The 21,923-nt window shown below is 38.2% G+C and overlaps 1 protein-coding gene across 4 annotated transcripts in view; it reads right to left on the bottom strand.

Moving 5' to 3' along the window:
• BANK1 (B cell scaffold protein with ankyrin repeats 1) overlaps positions 1-21,923 on the bottom strand; it is a 131,922-nt gene that overhangs the window by 99,485 nt on the left and 10,514 nt on the right. For 2 of the 4 annotated variants that reach the window (XM_064417076.1, XM_064417077.1), the window contains exons 2-3: positions 15,785-16,183; positions 7,826-7,891 (exon numbers count right to left, since the gene is read on the bottom strand). In XM_064417076.1, the coding sequence (XP_064273146.1) occupies positions 7,826-7,891; positions 15,785-16,183 (465 nt within the window). Of the gene's footprint in view, positions 1-7,825; positions 7,892-15,784; positions 16,184-16,295; positions 16,320-21,923 lie in introns of all 4 variants that reach the window. The other 2 variants (XM_064417075.1, XM_064417078.1) reach the window with 2 other exon arrangements.

The raw sequence follows: 21,923 nt of genomic DNA, 5'->3' as shown, positions 1-21,923 counted from the left end.
CCTCATTACACTCTTGGTTTTAACCTGAAAGCAATGGCTAAGGAGCTCCACCAATTACTGAGGCTTTCAGAAAAATTCAGAATTTACAGCTGAGGGTGAAGACTGTCTTAAAAAAATAAAAGGAACAACATTATTATGCTGAACTACATAAGAAGAGGTTGCTTGGTGAATGTGTTCTTTTAAAGTTTTCTATAATGGTGACCTATTAGTGAGGTTTCTAAAATGTAGCAGTAACAATTAAAATAATTGATAAATAAAACTGGACGCTTTCTTGTAGGATCAAAGTACAAGAAATAACTAACTATATCCAATGATGCATAGACAACACTATGAGCCAGAAGCTAAAAAGAAAGGAAAAATCTATTACAATCTTCCCTTAAGTAAACAGAGCAGAATTACTGGAAATTATCATCTATTATAGAGGGTAATGCTTAATTTCTATCAGATTATTTTTGTTGGCTTACTTTTGACAAATATCTGCTGCTGATGACCACATTGAAAGGACTGATCTTACATTTACGATCATTTTAAATACTGAAATATAACACACATTTACTGTAACTTAATTGGGGACAGCACAGATGTTTTCAATTTCACCTCAGTGTTCCATCCTAATTAATGTACCTTCAATACATCAACTTGGCATCTTTTACATAAGACCCTTCAGAAGAAATTGTTGCTTTCAATTTAACATTTTGAACTAAATTCATGGCATGACTTTGAAATTGTATTCCTTTACATACATAATCAGAGAAATTTTCATAATGAATCTCAAGTCTCCTGTGTGTTCAACAACTAATGCTTCACCACAGCTTCTAAGCAACTAGCCTGCCACCATCTAGCTTCCCCCTCACCCCCAAATTCTAACCTTTCAAATACACTCTTTAGTTATCCTTACTGCAGCCTACATGAGAATTAGAAGTGTTTTCTGTCTTTGATTACTTGGTAGTTGCTACATGTTTTGAGTCAACAATGTATGTGACAGATTTAGGGCATTAAAAATAGCAGAAAACACACTTATGAAAGATTTATGTGTTTTCTAAGGCTACCCATGAAATGAAACTCTCCGTCAAAATTAGGCTAGTTTCACAAAAGCAAAATGCCTGCTAGCTTTACAAATTTCAGCTTTTCATCAAGTTTTGCTAAAGCAATGCCAGCTGAAGAACTGAAACTGCAATACAAAAGAGGTCCTCAATTAGCCAAAGATCACACATCATGCAAGAGAATGAGAAATATGGGTAAATCAAGTTAGGCAGACAACAAGGAATGGGAAGGTAATCTACCACATGTGGTCACCTTGCCACCTGAAAGAAAAGTCGGGGTGTTCCAGTGTCAAAGACTAAAAACAAGGGGATTACAGCAGATCCTTTAAGTGCAGGAGGCATCCTCTGTGGTATGGTAGGTGCACTCTCCAGCACAATGCAAAGTAAAGGCAGAGGTGGTGCCACTGGGTTCTGTGAGGTATAAGTGAAAAGGTCCCCATGAATAAGAGACTTCCTTGCAATTCAGAAGCCTGAAGTCAAATGGTTCTGTTAGTGCCCAGCAGAAATATGGACTAAAGAAAAGCCATACAAAAAAAAAAAAGTAACCTCCTGTAACATGGGGGAAAAAACAGGAAAAGAAGACATATGCACATGATGTTCTTCTTGCAATCCACCGTAAGTTTATCATAGACATTTATGAAAGATAATCCTGTTGAAGTGTGGGTATCTGTAAATGCTGTATGAGTTCAGCAGAGAGTGCAGCAGAATGGGATTGAAAAAGAGCCTCTTAACTGCACAAATTGCTCTCTAAATTACCTGAGAAAGGCTGCAAGAAACAGGGAGGCAGAAAACATTCACCACACTGGGCCTTCTTCAGCAGGACTGTGTTCCTTGCATAAACATAGGATTTCCTCATTTTTACCATAAGCACACTCTAAGATATTATTTCAAAGCAAATCCCCTTTTCTTCTCTGCTGAAGTTTTCTTTTACAATGAAAAAAGGAATGAAAAAGTTTCCAAAAATCACAGAAAATTATTAATACATACTCGAACACAAAAACATCTGGCTTCAGTCTTCTTTCATTTGTTTTCTATGATTAATACATTCCAAACCAAGATAAATATATTTATTAGTGAACAAGCTTTAAATAATGCTTCTCTCTATGCTGAGAGAACTATCTTTTGCAAATACACTGACAGTTAATTTTGTTTTTCTCAAAAGCTTTCTCAGCCCCAATTTCTCTGGCATGGTTGAGTTCTTCTGTCAAAAACAGTAGCTTTCTGCAAGTTGGCCTATTTTGCCCACATCTCCAAAATATTTCTGTTACTTTATTTATGATGTACAACTTTTCTTGCAAATAAGTATCAAAATGACAGCTCCTTTAAAAGCTATCAAGAATAGTTTTTCCTTTTCTGAAATTATATATAAAGTTGGTGTTTATGTCATATTAGCAACCAGTGGTGCCGTAGTTTTCATTAACATCTATTTCTCTCTCCCATAATAAAAATCCCTGAAACCCCCCACATCTATTATTTTGAGTTACTATACACATGTAGGCAAAGACTGATTTGCTCTGGAGGTACATGTTCACCTGTTCTTTTATTATCAGGTATGTTTTTGTACCCAACAATTTATCACTCTGATACAGCCTAATGGAGTCATCATGAATGCATCTAAAGAGAATATCAAAGTCTAATTATGTGTAGCCTTTTTGGATCTGATAGTAAAAACAAAAGATCCTGCCTTCAAATAATTCCTCAAACTGCAAAAGGCTATTTATCATGAGTTTACCAATAATCTTTAAGAAATAACTTGCATGAAAATGTAGGCAATTCTTTTCATATATACTTTCATATGATTGTAACTATATTCAGGGGCAATCTAAGGCTATAACAATGAACTGGTTCTAGCTGGTCTGTGATTTGAAAGGCATGTTTGATTTTCTCAGTGCTTTAGCTAGGATGGATATATTTAGATGCTCCTTGGGACTGAATTTATCTTTTACTGCATATCAATTCATTCTATTTTTTTTTTTTTCTGCAGTGAAATCCATGACTTTCAGCTTCACCAGCAGCACTAGGAACATGACTACTCTGATGAGTTTGACACATAGCAAGACTATCCCAAAAAGTTTCTATTAGGCATACTGATTACTTTGGAAATAACTACCTGCCTGGGGTCATTTGGGTGCTGAGCAGAGCTGTTGATGGAGCCCAAGCCTGTTATTTCCAGCTTCTGGAGTCTGAATACTTCTCCAGGGAGAAGCAAGCTGAAGTCTGCTCCTCTGTGTGTACCAGAAGTTCTCAGTTATTGAAGCCTAATGACTTATTAGAGAGTCCTTCCATCCACTACAGAGTTACTGGAGTTCTACCACAGTAAGAACACTTGGGTGTTTTGGTTCCATTTCTGTGTGCTATCAGCACACACACCTCTCACCTCTGTTTCAGTGAAGGATTATACAGCACTAAACATTGCCCAAAATGAGATGTGCTGCTGCAACTGAGACAGGCTATCCTCCTGCTATTGACTTAGAATACCATTGAAGACAAAAGGACTGATAGCAGAGGCATCCAGGGTCCAAAATTTGTTAGTCTGATAAAATCCTCCTGCAAATTTCTTATTATTGCAAAGGGGCTAGCTGCAGCTGACAAGCGGCTCCTTTATCTCTAAACTCCAATTCAATTCCTCCAATTAATTCCTCCTTTTGTATCTACAAAACAAACTTCAGCTTTCAGCAAGCTGAAGTTCAGACCTTCAGACCTCACCTAAAGCATTCTTCTCCATAACTGGCCTGACTCAAACTGCAATCTGTGCTTGGATACAGAAGTGGCACACTGCTACATTTAGAAATACACACATATAAAAGGACACAGAGGAGTGTCTGAGAATCAAAACATACTTCAGGGAGGCACAACATTCAAGCTGAAAAGGGGTTTAAGTTTTTACACGTATCACTCTCAAGGACTGAGTAGTCAAACTTTCTCTTGGCCATGTTTGAAGCTATTCTCTTCATGAAGACTATTCTTTAAAGTCATCAAAAAAGGAGGACATGAATGGAAGGTCATGAAGCTAAACCAACTGGAGTCCTTTCACAACTGCAGTGGGAGAGGCTGGAGGGAGAAGCACTCGTAGAAGACATTCTCAGCCTTCACCCTGCTCAGACATGTCATTAATAATATCAAAATGTGTACTGACACAAGACAATATACTCCATGTTACAGCATCCTTTAAATCAATCTGATAACAGAAGCTAGCTTGGACTGCAGCAGGTAATATACCAAAGGGTGTCTTAGTCTCAGGATGACAGCAGAGCTCCAATACCTGCACAGGGCTCTTATCAATGGCTGGATTAAATTTATGATGCACTTCTTGATCTGTACAGCTCTAAATTACATGGGATTTGTCTAAGAGACCATATGTCTCCTGTGTCATGCTGCTACAGCTGCTGTCAGCAGAAAGACTCACTCCAGACATGTTTGGTATTAAAGAAGGAAAAAAAAAAAAAGACTTGTCAACAGGACTGACTCACTGGGGACAGGTTGCTTTGAAATTTACTCCCACCTTTAGTTTGAAATAGCTAAAATCTATTGACCCTTAAAGTGGGCTAAAAGGTACACACCACTTTCCTGGGAATACAATCAAGAGTGATATTTTTAGACATCTGAAAACCATGCTTGTTTTCTAGCTCCTGATTATTTCCCTTTTATTAGAGTTATGAATCAAAAGGTAATCTGAGGTCTTCATCTTTTAAGACAATGTACTTTAATCCAACAGAATAGACACATTTTATTAAAATAGGACTTTAGATAGCATTATAGGAAAAGAATAGCATAGCAGAGGTACTCAGAGCTCTTTATCTGCAGAGTGGATGCCATTTGTTTTGTTAAAAAATGCTGGTCTGTCTTCAGTTTAATTTGGTAAAGGATACAGATGCACATGTATGCATGCACATCTTACCTTCATGAGGCCTCTGAGCAAGACCAAAACATGTCTATTGTTAAACTTAATAGGCAGACAGCTATCACCCTTTAAAATTACCTTTTGTGCTCCACTTGCCTACCCCTAATTGCTTCAGTTAATTAGTGCTAGGATAAAAGCTTTAGCAGCAAATGTTAAAAAAGACAAAGCTGTTTCACAGAAGGGGAGGAGCTTTTTTGGAAGCTGAGTATCACCTAATGGGTACCTAAATCTGAGTTTAGATCTATTTTGCAGTTCCATAATGCATTAATATTTTATATTGTGATGACAAGGCTGTATACCCAGACCCTAGTAAAATCCCTTCATTTTTCTACCTTAGTACAAATTATAAATAATGATTCTTTGTGGAAGAGAAAATTTCCTGAGGAACCACAAGGGATATTCTCAAAATATGGCTCCATAGTAATTATAACAAGTCCTCTTTTCTTACACAGAAATAAAAAATAAAGAAAACAAAAAAACATTTGTGAGTGGCTGAAGAGCTGATTTATTCTGTTATCACCTACAGGACTGAGTCCTTATATATTCATATTATGGTCATTAGTATTCCACAGCTGGATCTTCTCCCTCACTCAGCAGCAAATCAATTGTTTTCACATCTGCTTGTAGCTCATATTTCCCCAAAGGATTTCAGTGATCATATTGTTTTTCCATTTTCCAATGTACTGTCTGACCTTTTTCCTCAAGGCCTTGCACAATTCGCTTTAGTCAATCACTTCTTATTGATTGTTAGCACCTTGCTCATTCCCTGTCTTTGCTTTAATGAATATAGGAGTATTTTTTAGTGATCTTGTTTTTAATATGTCCTGTCATCTACTCACTGTTCTTTCCACCTTTGTTGCTTTAGATTTCTCATTTAGATTTATACTTCTGTTCAACTCGCATTCCAGTTCAAGCTAAAATTCCACCTTCTTTCAGCTTATCCTTTCTTTTGTAGGATGCTTGTATCTACAAAACAAACTTCAGCTTTCAGCAAGCTGAAGTTCAGACCTTCAGACCTCACCTAAAGCACTTTTCTTTTGGGAACTTATAGGGTTCTAGCAAAAACTCTTGGTTTATAATTTCTCCTGACACTTCTGTTCTGTGTGTTTTTTTCAGTTGAGCACTGCATACACTTGCTTCTTATTAGGAAGCACAGAGAAGAGACAGTCCCTGGAAACACTTTTTCACAATTCCTCCAAAGTCAAACCCTGTCTGTTTACCTGAAGATCCACCTACATTGTGGAGGGCACAAATACTGGCTAATTTGCAGCTGCCATCTTATCTTTCTTGGCTTTGACTGACACACCGAATCTCAGAAATATCAATCGTCCGAATTCTTGGGCTACTTTTCCCTCCAAAGCTCTGCAGTGATATCAGGTAACTGTTCCCTGTTGCATCACTATGGAAGGAATGTTGCCATGCGTTTTCTTACACTTGTCTGGGAGTCACCCATAACCTCACATACTGGGATGCCATTACTGGGAATCCCTCATTCCTAACTGGCTCTTTCACTCATCACAATGGATTATCCCTTTGGTCCTCTTAGCAATAACTAGACATCGTTAACCAGCAAAGGCTGCAGACAATCAGTGCTTTCAGGATGACTGCCAAAAGCTCACTGAGATCAGCTGTTCAGGGAACTTCTGCAAATATTTCAAGCAAAATTTTTCCTTTAAATGCACGACTTTCTTTGCTGGAAAGTCCCCAAATCACTTTTTTTCAATATCAACCATTCAGTTGACAGGAAACTTGCACTTAAAGCTGCCCTTGAAGCAGCCGTAAGAAAACAGAAGTAGCTTGGAGGACCACCTCCTCAGTACTTTCTTTTCTTGGGACAGTTTTCTCTAATCATTCCCTATTTTACTGTCTCATTTTTTGAACATAAGTGATGAATGAGATAAACAGTGGGATCAACTTATTTGGCACCTGGATGATGAGTCACAAAGCCTTCTTCATACCAAGACACTTCTTCAGTGCACTGAGCCACGGCACATTCAAAACAGGACCAAAATAAACATCTATGGAAACCTAGACAATGGGTCTCTAGTGATAAACCAGAGCAGCTTTACAGCAGCTTTCTGCTTAAGATCACACCATTACACTCAAGATGCCAAGAGACTCACAAAGTGACCCTTAGCAGAATATGGAAGGGGGTTGAATAGGAAAGAGAGCCACTAACTTCCGAGTCCAGCAGCACAAAACTGCTATGCCAGGAATTCTGGAATAACTTACTCATCCCTTTCTATTGGTAAGCATGCTGGTGCTATTAAACCAATTTGCATCAGTATCAACCCAGAAATAAAGTTCTCCAAGTAAGAACTGAGGACAGGAAACATGCTATGTAGCTCTTCGCTAAAAGCAAGTTAAGATTTTGCCAATCTGTAATTCCTGCTAAAACGCTTTATAAACTTTCACAGCAACAAATAAACCAAAATGGCAAACGTCAACAGGGGCTGAAGCTGTGATGCAGATCTTCTCCTAGCCACTCACTAGCTATCAGTGAAGGATGCTGCAAATGTGATGTGAGTAGGACTGATGTAAATGAAAGCACCTCATCTTAGAAGCAAAACTCCTCACGCTGGGAAAAGGAAAGGAAAGCTCTCCATGTCTTTTTTTTTTTTCTACACTGAAATCACAGTAAAAAAAAACCCAACCCTGTTGTATCTCCTCCCCTTTTCACACCTCACTAGATTGTGTGGGTATTGGTGTGGGAGTGGATGTCTGAGAACAAGACATGTTCCTCTACACAACTGTATGCTATGTTAGGGATGGTTATTGCCTTTCATGTCTAACAAGGCAATTCATTCTTCTAAAAGAACCAATTTCATTTTCGGGAAAGTACTGGCTTTATTCTCTGAAATGCAAGAGGAATTCAACTCACCATCTGCAAGAACTGCTTCATAAATGTAAGACCCAGAGTCTCCAGTGTTTTCATCCCGTGGTTTATCTAGGAAAAAATAACAAAGAAGAAAGATGATAACACTGATTTCCACTTTTTTTTTTTAAAAGATTAAAACCTATATATATTTTGAATGTAAGATAAAGCTATATTTCTGCAGATAGAAAAAAGAAATCTTAGAACAAATCCAATGGCTAGTACAGGGGAACAAGCAAGAGATCTTTAGATGCAACTGTATTTATCCTTTTTCAGTAAGCATCCCTGTGACTGATTTTTCTTCAGTTGACCAGAGCTGGTGAGAAATGTGTGCTTGAGGAAGACGTTTCCCTGGAAGTCAATTCAGCAAACAATGGGAGAGGAGTTGGCAATAAGCAAAGAATAGAATCATGTGCAGTAAAGTGAGAAACTGAAATGGATACAGACATTTCAGTTTGGAAGACAAGACAGTGCTCCTTTTGATAATACAATAGATCTGGTTACAGACCAAATCACAGAATCAGAGAGGTTTAGGTTCGAAAGGACCCTGAGGAACATTTGGCTCCAACCCCTTAGCCATGAGCAGAGACACCTTCCAAAAGATCAGATTGCTCAAACCTCATCCAACCTGGCCTCAAACACTTCCAGGGATGGAGCATCCACAGGTTCTCTGAGCAATCCATTCCAGTGCCTCACCATCCTCATTGTAAGGAGTTTCTTCCTTACATCAAACTTAAGCCTACTTTCCTCCAGTCCAAAGCCATTCCCCCTTGTCCCATCCCCAAAACCTTCTAGGCTCTGGGCTGGACAACGTCAGCTCTTTGAGCCTGTCTGCAGGAGAGATGCTACAGTACTCTGAGCATCTTCATGGCCTCCTCTGGACTTGCTCAAGCAGGTCCATGTTGTTCATATGCTGGGAGCTTCCAGAGCTGGACACAGCACTGCAGGTGGGGTCTCACCAGAGCAGAGGGGCAGAATCCCCTCCCTTGCCCTGCTGCAGCCCAGGATGCAGTTGGCTTTCTAGGCTGTAAGTGCACATATTGATCTTCTCATCAACCAACACCTCTAAGTCCTCAGGGCTGCATTCAATCTATTCTTCACCCAGATTATTTGTGCTTGGGTTTGCCCTGACGCATGCAGCACCTTGCACTTGGCCTTCTGGCCTTCACAAGGTTTGTGTGGGCACACTTCTCAAGCCTGTCAAGGTCCCACCAAATGGCATTCCCTTCCCTCCAGCATGTCAACTGCACCACACAGCTTGGTGCCAGCAGCAAATGTGCTAAGGGTGTACTCAATGCCATGACAAAAGAAACATGGCACCCAACACAAACACTGAATGGGTCTGCTTGGAAGGGACCATTAGAGCTCATCTGGTCCAAACGGCCCTGCTCAAGCAGGGTCATCCTGAAACACATGGCACAGGATTGCATCCAGACAGCTCCTGAAGATCTCCAGTGAGGGAGACTCCACAACCTCTCTGGAAATCTGTTCTAGTATTCAGTCACCCATGTAGAGAAGTTGTTCTTTCTCATATTTAGGTGGAGCATCAGTTTCAATAAGCTAGTTGATTCTTGTCCTATTGCTTGGCATCACTGAGTCTGCCTCCATCCCCTTGACACTCTCCCTTCAGATACTGATAGACATTGATGAGGTCCCTTCTCAGTTGTCTCTTCTCAAGGCCAACTCTGTCAGCCTGTGCCCTGCAAGATACTGTGTGGCAGCTTCTGGGGTCCCTGGACAGAGGAGGGAAATGATGAATGTGATTCCATGTCCTTCAAAGGCTAATTTATTATTTTATGATGTTATATAATATTAAAGAAATGCTATACTAAACTATACTAAAGAATAGAGAAAGGATACAGATAGAAGGCTTAGCAAGAATGATAATGAAAACACTTGACTCTTCTCCAGAGTTTGACACAGCTGGACAGTGATTGGTCATTAAGTTAAAACAATTCACATGAAACCAATGAAACAATAACCAGGTGGTAAACAATCTCCAAACCACATCCTAAAGCAGCAAAAACTGGAGAAGCAATCAGATAATTATTGTTTTCATTCCTCCCTGAGGCTCCTCAGCTTCCCAGGAGAAAAAAATCCTAACAAAGATTTTTCAAAAAACATAACAGTGACAATACTGTATTAGCATTTTCAGGATGAAGTTCTGGACTCAGCCTTTTAAGTACACAGGGACCTACCAAGAGCAAAATCTGATTCTGTTTCTTCTACTATGAACTTAAATAGGTGTTATACTGCATTTTTTTTCCAGGGTAAAGTGACAATTTGTTTAGTCTGGACTGCAAAAACACCCCTTATTTTATCCCATTTCAAAGAAGATGGCACTAATCTAACAGAAGCAGCATTATGGTGAAATTACAAATACCAATTTTGCTCTAACAACAGTTGTGTGCAAAAAAAATATACAAGGGGTACCCTTACAGAGCTCTTCTCTAGATGCCTTCCAATGATAACTTTTCAGTAATTGTGACTGGTAACCACAGTGCAAGACTCAGTCAGACTCAATAATACATTCCATGAAGGACATATAGGACTACAGATTCACACAGCAATTTTGCACCATTACCTGCAAAAATACTTGCTGGGAATCTTAAATTTGCTGTCAGCTTGAGAAAGTATTTAATTGCAGTTGTGTGACTCTAACTGATGACTGGGCCGTAAACAATACAAATTTGGTTGATATCCATTTCAAACCTTGGAAGAGCAAACTAAAAATGATAAAGCCATTAATTTTTTTAAAATAAAAATTATGAACTAAATAAACAAATTAAATTGCAGTATGTTTAGTACATGCTGTTGCAATAATGCTTATGTTCTAGTCATTTGACTTCTAGTATTAACTAAAATTTTAATGAGTTTGTCCTAAACACTGCTAAAAATGCTAAAAAATTCTAAAGAGACATGCTAAAAAACTAAGATGTCAGTGCACTTGCTTTTCTGGGTGTAATAACTTTTCATCCAATTATTGGCAAAAATAAGAGGAAAAAACATCACATACATGACACTTCAGAATCCAAGGGTACAGGTTACCATGACTAGCTACATAGATTAGAACATGAGCGGATAAGAAACCTAAAAAGCCTCACAAACAAACCCTAACAAGTAAAGTCTTCCCTGAATTTTACAGGAAAAAAAGGGAGAAGAAATAGGAAAAAAAGTCAAACAGTTTAAGTGACAGGTGATGACAGTCTCAACATCTTATCCAGGGTTGCCACCTCCAGACAATCACTTCAGTCTCTCTTCTGCTTTGTAATAGCCAGGATCTCATGTCAGATGAAAAAAGTTAGTGACACAAACCAGTTTTTTGTTGGCAGTCATTGCCAACCCCCATCACTGCACTGGCATCCCTTCCGAGTGGAAAGGGGAAGCACAGCATCTCGGGAAGATGTAATACTCCGGTAATCTTAGCAGTCCCTGCAGAGCAGTTCAAAGACTCATTTTTGGAAAGGAAATGAGAGCTATACTGCAGCACACACCAACTAACAAAATGCCCCTTCTGCTCTTGTGCTTATGATACAGTCACACAGATTATTTTCATTTTAATAAAAATTTAATTGACATTTGAGGTGGTCCGCAATAAGCAGATGACATCACTGCCTTAAAACACCAGTGGTATGCACTGTCTGAATGTAAATACTTTGGGGAAGGAGTAAACAGAGGCAAAACCATGTGGTCTCATTTATTGAAACCTTTCATGGCAGTGAACAAGGCCAAAACCACCCACCTACTTTTGTCTATTTACTCAATCTTGCATCTTCAGGGGAGAAATCTTCACAATCAAGACTGAGGTCACACACATACACAGTATTTAGTATTCACAAACAAACAAGACCAAAAATTCTAGTAATTTTCTTCTTCAACTTTGGGTTTTTTAGCACATTAGCTGAATTTTCTCAGACTACAAGTCAGTGTCAAACTTAGGTGAAGCACTTGCCCACTGAAGCCAATGGTGAAGTTCCCACTTAAATCAGGAGTTTAGCTCATTAGCACAAGGCTTCCTCCCAGCCTAAGGAAATCCATTGGCAATCATTGCTTGTATTTGAGTACCAATGTGAAGAGGATTTTACAGGAGAACAAGCAAAGCAGTGGAGTCAATATGTGAAACGTTACTTCAGTATTCAACGTCATACAAAATCACAATAAAATTGATGCCACCGCACTAGAAAAGAAACAGGAAACAGATACTATAAAAGTTATGATAAAAATATAATTATTTGTTCCTCTTTTCTGCAGTCTGCAAAATGGAAATTAGCACCTCAGTATCTGAAGTGCTCTGAAGGTCTGCATGAGTTAAGCCCTATTTTAACTCCCAGCACACTTTCCCCACATTTACTTATTAGAGAAAAACACCCTACGCTAGTATCTCATTTGTCCACATCTATACCATACTACTAGTTGCAAAAGTAGTTCACTTAACGTTACTCTTCTTGGTCATTAAAATTGCCTGCAGATACATGGAATATCTTTTAGGCAAACAGTCAGAAATTAATGGCATATTGCTCTCTCAGGTAAAAGTTACAAATTTGTTCTGAGAATCTTTCCTGGGCTGTCAAAGACTCTAGGTACCATTTTCTAGTTGGGTTATGTTACTTTATGTACCTCTCAATTTTTAATAAAATAGATAATTAATAGATACATATAAATTTGATGTGCTGTTCTCAACTACCAAATTTTGTAGAAGTAAATTCTCTTCATATTTTGGCATTAAAAGAAAAAAAAAGGCTATCAGTGCTTCAGGAAAAATCTGGAAGTGAAAGTGATAAGAGTTGCTTTTGTGGTGCTTTAAAAAATGAAACCTAATAAAACCACAGACAGACTAATGGATACTTATGACTCCTGAGTTGTACCAAGAAGTCCCACCAAATGTCTAATAAAAGGGTCAGCACAGTTTGGAAACAGTGCCACAGAAAAATTATTTGTATTAGATAAGACCTGCTCTCTTTTTTGCAACATTTATACTGAGGACAGCTACAGGAGAAATTGAGGACATTTAAGCATCTAATTTAACTACCTACAAGACGCAAATATCTATCTACAGATCCTTTAGATAAACACATGCTTGCCTGAATTTGAAGTCTTCCAGGATTAAACAGGAAAACCCCAGCTATGTTTAGTACCCCAGGATACTGAATTAATACATAGAAAACATGTCAATTTCATCTTAAAAAGGGTACACAGTTCAGCAGACCAAAGACAAAGTAATAGAAAGACACAGGAGAAAAAGACATGCAAACAAAATATGTTTCCTGATTCTGCTTTCAACAATACGGGAAAAAGTTGATAAAGGAAAGTCAGAATTCTAGAGTCTCACTGGACCATCTTAGGTGTTAACATAGAAGAAAAAAAAACCCAGAGAAGAAGGAGAACAGTCAGAAGTTATCTTTTTTATGGCAATAGGCACAGGATCTACAAAACATAAAACCAACTCAGAATCTGAATGTGGCATTTTCAAACAGTGAAATATTTTACAAACAAATCCTGCAAAAGGAATCTTTTGACAGCAATTAAAATATTTGTGTTCTTCTTCATGCAGAAGATGAATATAATAAAGTCTGTCAGCATCCTGGAAATACATGTTAGAAAGATCACTCTCCATGTCCTAGTTTTCTCTTTACTCCTCCAAGAACATCTTCAAACAGGCATAACAAACCATTAGATTTTGTGTTTGAACCACATTACAAATAAGCTCTCTACTGAGTAAAAAAACCCCTGCATCTTCTGTTTCATTTAGTTTTACTCAACATTTTAATTAGTTTTCATTTTTGCTTAGTATATTTGGCATATATACTACTTTAAAGCCAGAAGGAAGTTTTAACAGATAAGAAGATGAAACCAGCACTATCTGGGAGGTGAAATAACTGTAGGGGCATATAAAATGAGACTGATTTTGCACTTCTTCCATCTCAGGTTGTAGGGATAGTGCAAAGAGAATAGCACCTAGGAGAGAAGAGACAGCTAAGAATTTACCATGCCTATGAGCTTTCCTGAGTATGGGGAAAACTGTAGTGGAAGGCTGGTGACTATTAGCACCTATGCCATTGTTAATACTCTCCAGGACAGTGTCCAACTGTGAGATAACAACCTGATTTAGCATCCATCTTCAGCTGTTCTAACTGCCTAGAGGCCACTCCACAACCCTGGCATCCATTAGTCCTAGGATCTCAATGGGATTAACAGGATTTAGCTGCAGTGGAAGGCATGTGGTATGGCCATTATAATTAAAGCACGTTATTGAGCTTTCAGACTCAATGTCACTTTTAGAGCAACAGCTCTTGTCAATACTGAGGTGACAAGAAGCTACAAGTGCTTGGGAGAATAAGTTAAGAGTAATTAACAGTTTAGTGGGAAAAAAGTAATGAAAACACTTTTGTGTACATTCTTTGTGGTTTTCAGTTCTTATCTCTAAAAGGGTCAGGAATACAAGGGTCTAGAGATGAGCACTGACAACAAAAGGGATTGAAAACAATGATCCATCTATGAAGAGAAATGGGAAATCTTGTGGGTCTGGTCCCAATGAAAGGCAAAAAAAAAATGCTCCAAGGGAAAAAAAATCCTTCTATATACTTAACAACCCCTTAGCAAATAATTTCAAATACAAGGGAAAAAACTTCTTTCCCAGATGTGCAGTCTGTCAACATCCCTGTCACAGGCATCACAAAGGCTAAGAGCTTAACGGGATTCTACAGAAGAATATCATATATACAGACACCATTATCTTTAAGCAATGGTAAATAATGACAAACCACGCACATCTTCATTCCTCAGAGTTTAAATCAAGACTCAGATGAAAGCAAATCTCTTACTTGGAACACTTTCACTGTACAACAGAGAGCAGAGCAGAGGTCTCCTATCAGCACTGATCTAAGCTGGCCTGGCGGGTGGCCAGGGCATACCAGTACACAAAAACCAGGGCCAGAGCAGTTCTAAGCTTAGAGTGTGGACGAGGGCTTAGCCCTGAAGCACCAGGCATCACCACCACCTCCAGTCCTGGATCTGGCTCCGTCCACTGAACTCATCTGATCCCAGGCACAGTCTATGCACCCCCAGTAGAGATGTACACACTGAGACTGGGGCCTTCAACAACTGTTCATTAATTCAGCTTTCTCCTAATCTCTGAAATTGCTGGTTTTGGTCACTGTCAAAGCAAAGATCATTTGAACACCTACTAAACATCTGGCATTACATTTAAGTCCCAAGGACATAGTAAGTATTCTTGTGAATGCATTGACCGAACCAAAGATTTTTCCTGTGTCTTCTAGGAAACCGTTTATTGCTGCAGAAAGGTTTGCAATTTCCTGTGCATGTGTCAACTGATAGTATCTAAGCACAGTTACTTTCTACATATATATACACATAGAGTATAGACCCACTGTTTTCATCCCATGAAAAAATGGCCAAGAAGCTTCAGTCTGAAGCTACATATTGGACACAGACAGAAATTGCAAACATTACCTTCTGAAACCAAAACAGATAACCAAATGAGCCCAAATTGTCAAGTCTGAGATACGTACTGAGGAAAATGTTATTCAATATTGAAGATGGTTGGGGAGAAAGAGTCTAAAATGTACTTTTGAAAGAACTGATCTCATATAGGCAGGCTGTGTGTAGACATTCTGGGCCAGTTTTAAAGCCCTATAGCATACTTAAGCACAAGGCAGCAGGAACATCCAGCTAGGTTGCTCATTCAGCTGGGGTCTCTCTACCCCCATGTTCAAAAGAATATTCTTGGTTGTCCATGTGTATCCAAAACTAGGTTAAGCTCTGAGTAAAAAACCTGACCATCAGGATGTCTCTCAAGCACAAGCTCCCATTCCAATAAAATGGCACCTTGCATGCAACAAAGAGAGAAGCACAATACTCTGCTTGGTGGACAAAATCTTGGCTGAATAGCAAGAGCTGAGGGGATGGAAGAGACCTAAGGATTACAAACAAGCAGTAGTATATTACCTGGTTGAATAATTTCTTTAACAACAGAAACATATTCCTCAGGTTTCTGATCAGTAGAAATCTCTTTGCTGCCTCCAGCTAAGGTCAGTATCTCATAAAGAATCTCTGAATTCTCCACTCCACAAAGCAGAATTACCACATTATCCGGAGGTTTTAGAACTTGTTCCAGAAAATAACTTCTCTTTTGATTCAGGCAGTTAAGAAGTCCACATGACAGTATCAGGAGTTTACATTTATAAGACGGTAAACAGAGTAGTTCCTGGTGCTTGAAAGATGAATTTTCTAGGTTGTAGAGTAAGATGCCTTCTTTGTTCACTATGAGTCCAAAAAGAGATTTTAAATACAGAGCCCACTCTTCTGCTCCTTGTTCATATATCACGAGGAGATCCTTTATATTTTCTAGAGAGAAGAAAACATTTTAAAATTTTTTCAAGTGTGTTTTAAATACATTATAAACATCAGAAGACAGATTGTTTTCCCCAATAAAAACTTAGGGTGCTGAAGAAATTACCTTTAGCAGAAATCAGCTCATGACCTTGAAATGACAATCACCTCATTATTTCTAAGATGAAGGCAGGAAGATTGTCCACAGAAATACAGGAAAAATAGCTCAGAATATTATGTTTAGAAAAACTAATATTTCAGAATAAGTATTGAAACTGCAGTGTAGGAAGCAGAGCACATTCACACATTCTGCACCCTCCTAGAGTCTTTTCTGCACTTTTATTAACCCTCCTGCCTTCTCAAAATACTGAGAAAACCAGAACTGCATAGGGATTCCTTCATACAGTGCATGAGAAGTAAAAACAACCTTGGCTATGCACATGAGCTCATAAACAATGAATTTCACATTCACCCCTGTGCAAATGGAAAGTACAAGGCTTGAGTATCCAAGAAATTCTAAAGATAAAAGCAAGAAACATGCATTGAAAGGATAAAAGACAACAAAGTAATTCCACTTCCATATGGAATATCTGCACCACTCTGCAGTTTTGATCTTGGCTAAGCAGGAATGAGAAAGGGGTTTTATGATGTTTATTGAAGGCTCAACTGCATTTCTTCTCAACTACATTGATTTTTATATATGAGAAAGAAAGCTTTATTTGTATAAGAAAGGGGGAGTGAAATATATCTAACACCACACTTGATGGAATAAAGGCTCTTCAGCACACATCTCATAAAGCTCTAATGCAATATGCTTCCCCTATTTAATTTGTCTTTTCTATCTATATACAGAGGGAAGAGCCATGCTTGTTGAGCAAAATTTTTCATACTGCAGTTTGGTTAAATGTTTATTGAAGCAAGCAGCAAGTGCTATCAAGTTACACCTATGGAAAACCAAACAGGTTTGGTTTGAATTATAAGCTTGTATTTTTTTTTCTGACATCGATCTGCCTTCTGTATTAACAGTTAACTTCATTATTAAGCAGGAATGCAAGGCTTGCATCTTACTTGCTTTAAATTGTATTAAAAGGTGAAATATTATATTTTTAAATGCTTGCCTGAATCAAAATGCGGGGTCAAAGTTTACCCTATAAATAGCTATGATGTTCTCTATCAAAAATCCACTCTATGTACTAGTAGCTTTTTTCTGTGATGGTGTTTTTGCCTTTAGAGATTCTACTAAGATGCATATATGGGCAGCTTACTTGAAAATTAAAGCCCACCAGAACTTTGCCTTTACAACAGTATTATTTTTACCTGAAACAAAAAAAGATCTAAAGTCTAGCTTTAGTGCAACACTACCCAGTACTGAATATAGAGTAACAATGCTCAACTTTTCAGCCAGAGTTTTTCCCCTTCATTATTTTCATCTCTTACAGAATAATTATTTGAATTTACTGCACTTGAAATATAATTCAAGTTGAAAATAATTTTGTTCCCTTGAAAGCTCATGGAATAGAAACTATCATATCCTGACAAAATTAAGCCATGCTTCATCTGCTCATACTCAAACTGACTCAAAGGTAGAAATACAATTTATTATTAGTTCAGCAATGAGAAACAGTAAGAATTTTTGCAGTCATCCATAACCTGAAATGGGTCCTTCTGATAAGCAAAACTATTCTCTAGTTACTGGTGCATGACTGCCCAAGAAAGCACATCTCATGTCATCTGAAGGGCTCTTTGAAAAAACCTGCTAGATCCTGTGAGACTACTGTGACCAAGCAAGAATCAACAACTTGTGTACACAGGGGAAAAGAACATGTCTTTTATGGCAAGAATTATAAGATATAGTAGAGTGAAAAAAAGCGCACAAATATAAAAGAGTTAAAGGAAACCTCAAGAACTCTGCAATGCACCAAACACACCAGGAAGGCGAAAGAAACAAATTGAAAACTGGGGTCTAGTAGCTGCTCTTGAATAGATACCAGTTTATGAACCTTGCAGTCTTATGAAAGATAATTTCTGTGTGCTTAGAATTAATCAAGAAGCACTTGCTAATGCTATCTTTGAGAATGACACTGCACAGGTGTCAACTCATTCCCTATCTTTTTAAAGGCTTTTTAGGTTTATAGGAGTTTGTAGGTGAAATGCTTAATTTCTAGGTATCTTTGACCTGGATTATAGTACTATTATGTTTCCATAATTCAGCACTAACAGATTTTGTTTGACTTCAGTAAGGCTGATTACAATTAGGATAGGGTTTAAAAATTAGCTCTACAGTCCCACTACCTTATTACATTTTGGTGAAAAAAAGTCAGGTTTGAACTTTTACCCAAGTTTTAATGGAAAGATAGATCACCATATTTCTCAGGACTGTCCACAGCCTTTTCCAGTTAGGGTACTGGAGCCTAACAATGGAAGCTGTTCACTCAGCTGCCCATGAACTCCTATAACCACATACCAAGCCTAACAAAAATGTATTGCAAGTCTGTTTACAACCCTCACCTCAATCCCCTCAGCCTCTGACACCTGTGTGAAGAGAACACTTTCTTAAGTTGCTCTCCACCCCTATGTTGAGAAAGGACAGGATCACCTGCTAGACAAAGCATAAAGTTTGTTGCTTTTCTTTCTTCCTGTCACCGATGTCCTTACTTGGGGAATGGAAGGTTGACTTTTTTTTAAATCTCAGTCTTAAAAGGAAAGAAATGTATGAACTCTGTCAGTATACAGTGAACTACTGTCCAGCAGAAAAATTTGTTAAAATAAGTACAGTAGTTAAATGTCTCAAAGGAAAAGTGGAAAGGTACTGAAGCTCTTGCTCACTTTCTCATAAGATATTGATGAAAAATCCGGGCAACATAAATGATATCGAATGACATCCAGTGCATCTTTAATTCTTTTGTGAATAGCAGACTACACTCTCCAGGATTATCATGAGTATTTTTTCGTGATAAGAACTCACACAAAAAGAAGCAGTATATTTTTTTCCAGGCAAGTAGTGCAAGGATAGAGCTATTCAAGACTTTACAAGTTGACTGCACTCACCTACTTCACAGTGTAGGATGAACCTATGGATAGTCATGAAGGTCATGACACAAAAAAAAAAAAAAATTGAGCATGAGAAGCATCAGGAAGCATAAAATAACCCAGACGCCCCTCTTGGCTCAAAGATTTTGAAAACATTTCTTCTAATCTCAAGAAGATTCATTTCCACCTGGGCTATATGTGGGCTGAGAATGACCAGCATACATACTAGTTCAAATAAGACTTTAGAATCTAAGTATTTTTAGTCTCTTGGCCCCTTTGCAATCTTTTGACAAAGATTCAACTATTCATCTCTTCACACTGCTTGCCCTTATCACTAACAGGGACATGATAAAAACTGGAAAAAGTTTCACTACCACTTCAAACAACCCCTGCAATCTGATGTTTGGAAACAGAACGAGAACATTTTATTTAGCACTAATGAGTGGCCTTAGCATAACAAATTGCACCTCACCCATCCAGAAGGCATTGATTTTCCCACTCAGCACACCTCACACACATTCAGTAAATGTGTCTCAAAATGCAACTCCAGCCCTTGGTTTCTGGAATTCTGCAAGGCAAATCCCCTGAAGCAAGCCAAAATGCATTCATCACAGGAAGGACAACAGAAAGCACTTTAGAACGACTTGCAAATAATGGAAAATGTTTTCAGAGCAGTTCATGTTGCTTCTCTGAGGTGTTGCAGCAAAGGAAATGAAAATTATAAAAGCCACTTGTAAACTTTAGAGTGAGATCACAAAGTAGCAAAATTGCTGTAGTGCTGTGGTACACCTGTTTCAATTAAAGCAATTATCCTAAAACAAAGGGCACTCCTGCCCTCACTGTATCAGCCAGCAGTGGCTGCACTGCTATTCTCAAATGCAGATTTAACTGGCATGTAATAAGAACATTTTCATCTTTTATGTACCTTCTGTTGGTAATTGCTAAATTGTATGTGAAAACAAATACTTGCTCCATTGGTATGAAACCAAGCCTCATGACCTCATCCTTCTTAAGCTTAGTGAGATCTGCAGTGGGTAAAATTAGGTTCTACAGAGAGAGATCACTTTTGTACAATGGCATCGGTCTACCCTTGATCTAGTTGTTTTTCCCTGTAAAGCAATTCCACTGATCTTCCCTACAGTAACAATGGGAACACAGAACCAAAAAAAAATTGTGGGCTGTCTTTCACAGCACTAACCTGGCACAGGTAGACCAGAAAGATTCCTGACTATCAAACATATCAAAGCTAATGTTATGCCCAAAAAGCTGTTTCTCATCAAACAATATGGCCTTATTTCCTGGTTTAGGCCTTTCTCTCTGACCTGTCCTATGAATCCTTTTCAGCTGAATACCTACTGATGGACAGGTGCTCTGATTTCTAATGAACAAGGCTAAACACAAACAGGGGATATAGAGGTCAGAAGCCATTTCTTTGTTTCAAGGCAGACCTCCTCCTCTATCACAATTGCAAAGAGGCAAAATCTCCTGTCATTACAGTCACTTCTTTGAGAGCAAATTGCACCTTCAGTATGTTTTAGCACAAAACAATCAGGCAGTTCAGAAATTTAGACACAAACAAATCATGAAAAGAAATACACCAAAATGACAGCATGAAGAGCTAGAGTAACATGCTACTTTTTTATGATTGCCATGGAACAAGTCCTTAAGGTCACATGAAACCTGAACAAGTCTTTAAAGTCACAGGAAAACCTGAGGAAGCTGTATTGAGTTTGCACTACCAGAAGCAACCACCACTTGAAGATTTTCCTTGTACTATAACCATGGTTTTATAAACATGAAATATTTAAAAACCCTTAATTTCAAAATGTCCTGTTAGGGCAGACCAAAGCATCCTCTTTATTTGATTTTTTTTTTTTTAATTGCCAGTGTTTCTCTTATCAGGATGCCTTTAGATGCTCTATCCTGACATAGTACAGGCAATTTTGGATTTATCATCACATTTAAACTCTACTGACTTAAATCCAATGTCTTTGCTTTTTCTTTTGCCTTCTCTTGCTTTTTTCATCTGCCCCCTTTAATTCCCTTGTTATTTCAATTTCTCACAAGTTCTTAACTTTAACTTCTTCAAAATAAGAAAAAAAATGGAATATATGTTCTGCAGACATTTATGCAAAACAGTCTCATGAAATTCAGTACATTTACCTCTATCACAAGAGAATCTATTTCAGAAAATAGTGCTTACACAACAAAACAAAAATCCACTGATGTTGCAAAAAATAAAATTTTGGGTAAGCCGCTGTGATTCCAACAGCTATGGTCTGGGAAAGTCACACCATGACAACTGATGTAAAAAACAAGAAAAGTGTCCTACACATTAAATAGTCTAATTTGTATGCCAGGGCCTTAACAGACACTGATCACCAGGCAATGCGTATCAATAAATAGTACCATTTACTGCAATTTACACTCAGATTTGTGTTCCCTGATTTGTAATGTGATCAAATACACTGAATTAACCATAGATGACATCCAACAATTCCCAAATTACAGATTACCATTGGCACTAGAAATCTGTAGAAATCTGGTTAACTCTCTCAGAGCAGTCACAGAATAGTTTGGATCGGAAGGGACCCTTCAAGGCCATCTCATTTCTAGCCCCTGCCATGGGCAGGAACACCTTCCACTACACCAGGTTGTTCAGAGGCCTATCCAACCTGACCTTCAATCTTTCCTTTTATGGGGCATCAACAGCTTCTCTGGGCAA

Source organism: Passer domesticus, chromosome 4, assembly GCF_036417665.1.
Source record: "Passer domesticus isolate bPasDom1 chromosome 4, bPasDom1.hap1, whole genome shotgun sequence".
NCBI lineage: Eukaryota > Metazoa > Chordata > Aves > Passeriformes > Passeridae > Passer > Passer domesticus.
This window is presented reverse-complemented; position numbering and strand designations above follow the sequence as displayed.